We start from the raw sequence: 8,722 nt of genomic DNA, 5'->3' as shown, positions 1-8,722 counted from the left end.
GTTTACTCCCGTCAGACGTGCTAATCATTACATGCCATCTTTGAATGAAGGTTCCATTGTGAAAGTCGATCATTTTGAGGTTGCTAGGTGCTCAAGGATGTACACGACAACTGATTATCCATTTCTCATTCGTTTCATCTCACTAACCATTATTGGTGAAGTCATCACAGGTGCTCCTGAGATCAATCTCCAGTCAAGATTAGAATGTTCGACAATTGCCAAGTGATTGCGAACACAAACCTAGAAACTGGTAAACATAGCATATTTGGCAGCTCAAAGCAAGATTACAATCAGACAAATTCAAGTGTAATGACATACCAACAACTGAAACTGGTAATTAGTCAACAACTTATCCCATATTTTCCTTATTCCTAAAAAATCCACTATGTTTCTGATCTATTTTTTCATCTACGCAATTTTAGCCTCTGTCATGGATAGCTATCTCCCAAGGATTGCATTGACTATGGTTTCTGGGAAGAAAAAGATCTTGCTCCTGAAAAAAAGACTGTGACAACCCTGTTGTAAGATTTTAGTTTGCGCAGAACAAAAAACCTTGATTTCTTTTCTATTTAGTATAGTAATAGTTGTTGACAATCATTAGTCATTTGCCAATATGTTTTTTATGCGGTATTTCAGAACTAATTTCTCCATTCCAAGCGGAACTGCAGATGGAAGCTAATTTTTCTGGAAGCTCCTTGACTTCAAGACAAATCAGAAGATATATGTTAGTGGGAGGTTGATCAAAGGAATACTTCAGAGAAGTGAGACGGTCTAGCCAGACTTCATCTTTTGTACAACCTGAGCAAAGAGTGGAACCTACAAAACACAAGAGAAGAAAAAACAAAACAAGAAATTAACATATTCAGACATTCTCTCTTACATGTCTAACATCTGGCGCCGACGAAACTCAACACCCACGGCAGACGAAGCTGATGCAAGTAAACCTCTCATCAATCATGCTTAAAATCAATCTACGTTTTTCAATTTCACAAACTAAGAAACAATTTTACCTACATGAATCGGGAAATTAGTGCCCACATTCCCAACATAGAGAAAAAAATGAGTTGAAGTCCTAACAGTTTTCTCAGTATCAGACTAAACCACAGATTCAGGGCTCATCTATTTTGAAACCCTAACATTTTAAAGTCATGCTTTTAAAAAAAATTATATTTGGCCATATTTCAGACTTTTTTGTCACCCCCAAATCATCTATAACAAAGTCCAGAAAAAAATATATAAATAAAATAATTTTCTAAGTATGTAATTCTAAAAATGTTATAATTTTTTTTAAAATATATTACAATTCTATTTTTTTCTAAAAACAATTGGTGAAATAAGAGGAAAATTTTATTTTATTGTTATTTAAATTGTTAAATTTATTATCTTTTTTCATGCCACTAACTAAGTAAACACTAACAAGTTCCATCACCCTCAACTTTGAACATATAAGATATAAAAATATCAACATATGACTTCGTCATTCATTCTTATATCAAACTCATCAACCTATGTAATTTCCAAAGTCTCATCCATCACATTATAGACAAAAAAACAATAAAATTCCGTAAACAAAACTATACAATGCACCTATAATGTAGCCGACCCCGTGCTTGCGCGGAGACTATTCACCTAGTAAAGATAGTGGAGTACTCGCAATGTTTACCTCCTCCTCCTATTTTTAAAACTAAAATTAAGAAAGAGAGGAATACTGCAAATGGGCTTTTATCTAACTCCCACTTGACACTTCTCCATGGACGTTTTCATGTCTCTGGATGATCTATAAAAGGCCTAAGACTCTCTTCAATATCATCTCCAAGCTTGTTCTTACTTTTCTTTGGTAATACTCAACAAAAGCAAACGACCTAAGAAAGGGGAGAGAGAGAGAGTGATGACGAACAAGAACCTTCTTGTCCTTGTGGTTCTTATGAGCGTTCTTGGAGTTTCAGTTTCTCAGAATCTTGACCTTAACTTCTACAAAAACAGGTGTCCGGATGCAGAAGCCATTGTCCGTCGTATCACTGATCAGTATGTTTCTCACCAACCTAGTCTTGCCGCCGCGCTTCTAAGGTTGCATTTTCATGATTGTTTCGTCAGAGTAAACTTACTTCACTTCTCTATTTCTTTTCTTAAACTATAGCAATAGATATATGAAGAACAATATTAACACTTGTTATGATCCATATAGGGATGTGATGGTTCCGTTCTTCTGAAATCTCCAAACAAGGATGCAGAAAGAGACGCTCTCCCTAGTTTGTCTCTTAGAGGCTACCAAGTGGTCGATGCTGCCAAGACAGCGTTAGAGAAGAAGTGTCCTGGTGTGGTTTCATGCGCTGATGTACTTGCCTTGGTCGCCAGAGACGCTGTCTTAGCGGTATCATTTTAGCACTGCACTGACTTCTTTTCGTTCTAAGAGAACCTTTGAAATCAGATTAATATATAACTTTGTAATGGTTTTTTATAGATCAACGGACCCGGGTGGGCGGTACCACTGGGCCGGAGGGATGGACGTTTCTCAAGAAAATCTGAGGTTAATTTACCATCCCCATTCACCGGAATAGCTGCACTGAAACAGAATTTCTCGGACAAGGGTCTTACCAGTAAAGACCTTGTCGTTCTCTCAGGTATGTACAATTTTTTCTTTCTGAAAGTTGACAATAATTAGATGTTACCATATAAGCTGAATTAGAACGGTTTCCTGCGCAGCGGGTCACACCATTGGAATCTCTAATTGTGGTCTCATCAACCGCCGTATCTACAACTTCACTGGGAAAGGCGATTTTGACACTTCGATGAAACCTAGCTACGTTAGGGAATTGAAGAGAAGGTGCAAGCCAACTGATTTCACGTCCTCGGTTGAGATGGACCCAGGCAATGTCAAGACGTTTGACTCTAATTACTTCAATATTGTGGCTCAGAGGAAGGGTTTGTTCTCATCTGACTCAGCACTTCTTGATGACCCTGAGACCAAAAGTTACATTGACACACAAGTTGCTACTGCTGGATCTTCTTTCAACGAAGATTTCTCTGAGTCAATGGTTAACCTTGGCTTCGTTGAAATCCTCACCGGGAACAAGGGTGAGATCAGGAAGAGGTGCTCCTCCGTAAACAAAGATTCATCAGTATAATATAAGCTCTCTCTCTCTTTGGATGATTGATTCAGCAGTTTCACATTTGTCCTTCAGTTTGAATGTTTTCTTTCTTTCCTTCCTTCAAGTCTGTTTTCAGACAAAGACTATTTCATTTTCCTTTGTATGACGTTTTGAAATGTAATATTTCGTTTCTTTAACAATTCTCCTCGTTGTTGTTTGTTCACATGTTCGTTTTCTTATATTTTAGCGATACATCTAATAGACGTCAACGTTTTATCCTTATGAGTTTAGCGATACATGCATCTAGTAAATAAGGATCTTCCTTATGAGTTCCCAAATTCTAACATTCCTTCAAAGAAATGAGGCATAAAAATAAACTCATATGGGTACAATCCATGCTAAGAATTCCTGTGAAGGCTGTGTAGAATGTCACTTGAGTTATGTCCTTCGTTTCCGATGCAAATAAAAGGTTAAAGCCAACTCTGTGTGACAAACTCAGATCAATATTGCATCAGGTCATATGGTGGTACAAGAAGAAAATTCAGAAGCTAATTTGGTTTCAGCTGAAAAAGCACAAGGTCATTCTAGTGTAAAAGGCACTACTGAAACAGAGTTTGAAGAGATGCAAACACAAGAGGGTGTTGAACCGAATGATCCTACAACGCCAGCAAACTTCCCCACTTACTCTAAGGTAACAGTAGCCAGCTCCAACTTTCAGTCTACTTCATCACCATTAGCAGGGACCTTACCTGCTCCAACTCAAAATCCTATTACGGAAGGAATTCCATCACCTATTATTGTTTCTGAGACCAATTTGGTTTCAAGGAAAAATTCATTGGCCTTTATGCATTCACCTATACATGACAGCCTCTCTCATAGCCAAACTGATCAGCAAACTGAGCAGGATAATCGAGATGGGTTTTTGAGTGATGCTACGGCAAATTTCAGCATGTCAAGAGGTGGAAGGCCAATAAAACCACTTCAAAAATATCAAGATATGGATTGGAACAATATGAGAGAAAGGTAAACGAGGTCGTCGAGGCGCGGATACCAAACTCCCTTGTGTTTGCTCCTTGTCTTGTTTCGTTAAGCTTATGTATTATAAGTTTCTCTTTTTCTAAGCTATTGCTTGGCTAGATATGAGGCTTATCTTATCATACTTTCTAAAACTTTATGGTTACAAAACCATTATATTTTTATTTTTAATTGAATGTCATTTTTTCAAAGAAAAAAGAAAAAAAAAACTATGTTTGACACCTGTTTAAGAGCATTTTTATCGCGAGCAAAAAAATATTGCTTATGGCCTGGAGCCCACCAAAAACACAAGCATCGTCGTTTCCGCATGCAAAATAAGCACCGAGCTTTTTTCGTTGCTTGTACTGTTCGCGGGCTCCACCAACACGTGGCGGCCTACGATCGGTGCGTTTTAAATTTTTTTTTTTTTTATTCTGACAAAAAAAATATATATATTAAGCAACCTTTCACGGTTGGTGGGATAATGATGTTCTAAGATGCATGGTTTGGTTTGGCTATATTTTGATTCAACAATATAGCTCAAGTGAGTAAATAAATCAACATTACTCTTTCGCTTAGGGGGTTTGTCACTAGTAGCGTTTTGGACGCTCTCTTTCGGTTAGCGAGGTTGTTACAAGTAGCATTCTGGAGCCTCTTTTCCGGTTAGAGGGTTTGTTATTACGTAGCATTTTGGAGGGTTTGTTTACGTGTAGCAACTAAAACCCTACGAGTTCCGGTTTCTGCATCTCTGCTCCTTATTCCGACATTGAAGGTTACTTTACTTCGGTCGAAGCCATGAAGGTCATACCAAGAGGCTTCATTTCTCGGATCAGTCAGTCTCTATCAACCCGGTCTATAACCCCTTCATCCTCCCAATCTCTTTTTCATTGTAGCTTCTTTCTCCTCAAACGATTCAGCTCCGATGCTGGGTTGCTCGACGTTAGGGAATCCGATATAACCGGGGCTCCGAGTCGGATCATCTAGGCGAAACCCGGTGAAATGTCCCGGAGCTCTAAAAGGACAGGGATAATCGCCGTCCAAGTGGGGGGATGACTGCACTCTGGGACAAATGGGGAGCTAGGGTTCCTATTTCTATCCTCTGGGTCGATTACAACATCGTCTCTCAGGTCAAAACTGTTGAGAAAGAAGGAATCTTTGCGTTACAGGTAGTTTTCATTCTCTAGTTTAGTTATGAAGAATAAGTGTGGCTGGTTTAGATCTGATGTGGGCACAAGAAGGCTAAACATTTGACAATGCCTGTGTTGGGTCATTTCAGAGCTCAAGGTGTGGCGTTGAAAAGGAAGTTGAGAGAGTTTCCTGTGACGGAAGACGCTATGCTTCCCGTTGGGACTTCACTCGGTGTCCAACATTTTGTTCCGGGACAGTATGCCGATGTCACGGGGATCACTCGTCGGAAAGGTTTTCAGGTGAATCCTTTTAAGTAACAATGTGTCACAATGTCTGAGCAATGGATGTGTTATTGATGTCTTTTTTTTTTGTTATGTGATTTTGCAGCGAGTCATGAAGAGATTTGATGCGGCTGGAGGGGATGCATCACATGGTTGTTCAAAGGCGCAACGAACAATTGGTTCCACAGGTCAAAGAGATGCTCCGGGAAAGGTATGTGTCGAAACTGCTTCCTAATGAAGCATATTCACAAGAACTGACTTGTTGAACACGCTGAGGCAGGTGTTCAAGGGACAAAAGATGCCTGGGAGAATGGGTGCAGAGGAGAAGTAAGTATCTCAATCTGCGAGTGGGTGTCTATGTGAGTGTCACTGGGTCTACTTCTTAGTAGGTCAAGATTGTGAATTGGTGTTTGTTTGCAGGTTCCTGGTGCAGAAGGAAACTTTGTATTCATAAAAGACGCGTATTACAAGAAACCAGACATCTCGAAGCTTCCCTTTCCAACGTACTTAGTACCAGAAGACGAGGACCAGCCAGAATTAGAACCATTGGTCGCAGATCTCGGAGAAGTTGACCCTTTTATGTTGGCAGAATGATGATGAAAAAGGTCATGATCTTGATCTTGATTTTGGCTTTATTTGTAGAGTCACAGAGCTAAAGCCTTTTTATATATTTATTTATTTAGTTGTTTGGATGCATGAAATTCAAAAGGATGAACAGAGAGGAATTTAGTCTCAGCATTTGTTAAAATGGATCATATATTCTTTGCTTTGCCGGAATTTGGACCAAACTCGGAACATAACTGAGGAGAAGTGGACTAAGGGGTTTCCTTCTCCTGTCATAGTGAGTTTCCTTAAAATCACTATAGACTGGTTTATATATATCTTGTCCAGCAACGTATATTCTGGTACTCTCTTGATCGTCATCCTCTTGATGACAAACACATGACCTTTTCATTCTCCTCGTCCACCAAAAAACTCACCACCCTCATCATAAGATATATATTACTCAAATCCACTACTAAGAATTTGCTCCACGAAACAAAGCGGACACTCTCGGGCACAGATATATCTGTGCCCAGATCTGAGTTTCAAAATCGATGCCGGCGGCTTGAGAGCTTGCCGGCGTCGCCTCCGTTCCGCCGCAACCATGCTTCTTCCTTTTTTGTTTCTCTTGGATTCTCGTCCGACTCCTTCGGACCGTCTAAGGCTCACCGGTTCGTCTCTCCTCCCACCAGTGTTTGACGAGACGTTGACCGTCTTCCGTCGTGTTTTGAGCTCCATCAAATCTGCAGTTCCGAGAACCACCTCTCCTAGGTCGGCTTCTAGAGCTGTGGATTGCTCTCTGTCAAAAACATCAACGCTTACATCTATGTATAAAGACACTCTCCGACAGCACCTCACCCTCTCACCGAAACCGTACCGCACATCAGCATACTCTGACGAGTTGGTGACTTGGTCTCATGGATCTCCACTCTCCCGCCACCGACGAGATTTAGTGTCACGACAAGGGTTGAAATCGAGTCAGCGGCTACAAGCCAGATCTCAATTCATAGGTTACTCTGCTTCTTGGTTCGTCTCAATCCGTCAGACCTACTCTTCTGCCACCGCGTCCTCTACCATCCTCGCCAGTACCACCGCTCCTTCCGCTTCACTCGTCGTCACTGCAACCCCTGCTACCATCCTAGCCACCACTCCCTCCTCACAAGCGGATGCAAGGTCCAGGTCTGTTCAATCAGTACGAATTCAAACCGCCGCCCCCGTGACTCATCCAAAGTCAACACAACCTCAGCCTCTTCAGCACCGTATCAAACTCATACAAATTGTTTCTGGACGAGAAGTCTACTCTCCGCCGCTTCAACCCTACTGCAGTACATCCTCCACCGCCAGGACAACAATTCTGTCGGGTATGTTTGTTGCATCCCACAACCTCTTCACCACCGTAAGGTATTTGCCTGAGTTTAGTTCCTCTCCGTCACGCCGCCGTTATCCGTACTTCCTCGTCATATTCAAGAGCCGTGACCTAATCAGAAAGACCAATACTTTGTCTCCAATGGGCCTGGCCCATTTTATGGCTGTTGAGAGCCTTTCACGTCCTTTCATCCGGGTTCACATAGCCCAAGTACAGAATTGGTTCTTAACGGGGCTACATGGTTTCTTGCTTTATTATTCAGCTTCTGGACCATCTTCTTTGTTCTTCAATGTCAAATCAAGTCATGTTGGACTTTGGTTCTTGGCGATGCGATCGCCCATGGTGCTAACCCTCGAGTTCCAAAAGCTCAAGGTTTTCTCCGCTATTTCAACGCTCGTCAGAGCTATTTCCGGCAAACTCCAGTTTAAAGAAATCATCGGAATTGTGAAAGACATCCGATCGATCTCCTCTGGTTTTGCATCAATCTACGTTTATCATTTTTCTACTTTACCCGCAGTTGTAGCGAAAAAAAGCTCTTCAAGTCTTCTTATCTTTGTAATGGACTTCATGAGTTGGGCCATCTTTGGGTCCATTCTCTATTTCTGAGTTTTTAATGAAAGTTCTGTGACAAAAAAAAAAAGAATTTGCTCCACGACAAATCTTTGACCTCATCAGCCTTAGTATTGGTCATCCATATCTTCATCTCTAATGGACTATAATAAACAAAGTTCTGAGATAACAAGGCAAGTTTCTCTTCTCTGACAACTGATAGAACCCAGTGGGATATAACTTCACCCGCTTCAGAATCATCACTCTGAGAAGGAAGAGACAGACGTTCAAATCTCTCTGTTGTGAAATCAAATCTGAGAATAAAATTAACCAGATAGTGCTCTGACTCGGGATTGAAGACATCTGAATCTAACCAGTAACTATTTCCTTTTAAGTCTTCATCATCTGAACCTAACCAGTAGGTATTTCCCTTTAAAGACACTCCAAGAGATGATATTCTTCCCCGATTAATAACATTGTCATGAAAAAATTTCCATGAATCAGAGTTAAACTCTGATATCTTGCATATTTACATTATTTTATCCATTTATTCATGTGCATTTTCATCATATAGATTAGGATTTAGCCATGTCTAGGTTGCATTTTGCATACATATGTCTCTATTAGGTATTGGAGTACCACATGGAGTTCTTGGAGATATTTGGATGCGTTTGGAGCTCAAAAGAGGTGATTAAGGTGATCATTGGACGAGCAATGCATGGGAGCGACCTACCGGAGCGACGCCATGAACT

The 8,722-nt window shown here is 40.7% G+C and overlaps 3 protein-coding genes across 3 annotated transcripts in view; 2 read left to right on the top strand and 1 right to left on the bottom strand.

The window, feature by feature from the left end:
• The first annotated feature begins 1,888 nt into the window (after positions 1–1,888).
• LOC106330275 (peroxidase 2-like) lies at positions 1,889–3,125 on the top strand. Its single transcript, XM_013768774.1, has 4 exons — positions 1,889–2,095; positions 2,186–2,371; positions 2,462–2,621; positions 2,704–3,125. Exons 1-4 carry the CDS (start codon positions 1,889–1,891, stop codon positions 3,123–3,125), a joined length of 975 nt encoding a protein of 324 aa, XP_013624228.1.
• A 1,773-nt stretch (positions 3,126–4,898) lies between these two features.
• LOC106334305 (50S ribosomal protein L3-2, chloroplastic) lies at positions 4,899–6,106 on the top strand. Its single transcript, XM_013772611.1, is given in 6 exon segments — positions 4,899–5,147; positions 5,150–5,269; positions 5,321–5,530; positions 5,619–5,723; positions 5,793–5,889; positions 5,892–6,106. Coding segments are annotated over 6 exon segments (996 nt in total).
• Positions 6,107–6,254: 148 nt separating this feature from the next.
• Positions 6,255–8,722, bottom strand: part of LOC106330274 (putative F-box/kelch-repeat protein At3g17570) — an 11,425-nt gene continuing 8,957 nt past the window's right edge. The window contains 3 exon segments of the mRNA XM_013768773.1: positions 6,255–6,449; positions 6,451–6,562; positions 8,075–8,490. Coding sequence (XP_013624227.1) covers positions 6,255–6,449; positions 6,451–6,562; positions 8,075–8,490 — 723 coding nt within the window.

This window comes from Brassica oleracea, chromosome C3 (assembly GCF_000695525.1).
Source record: "Brassica oleracea var. oleracea cultivar TO1000 chromosome C3, BOL, whole genome shotgun sequence".
Taxonomy (NCBI): Eukaryota; Viridiplantae; Streptophyta; class Magnoliopsida; order Brassicales; family Brassicaceae; genus Brassica; species Brassica oleracea.
Note: the sequence above shows the minus strand (reverse complement) of the source record. Positions and strands in the feature narration are given on the sequence as shown.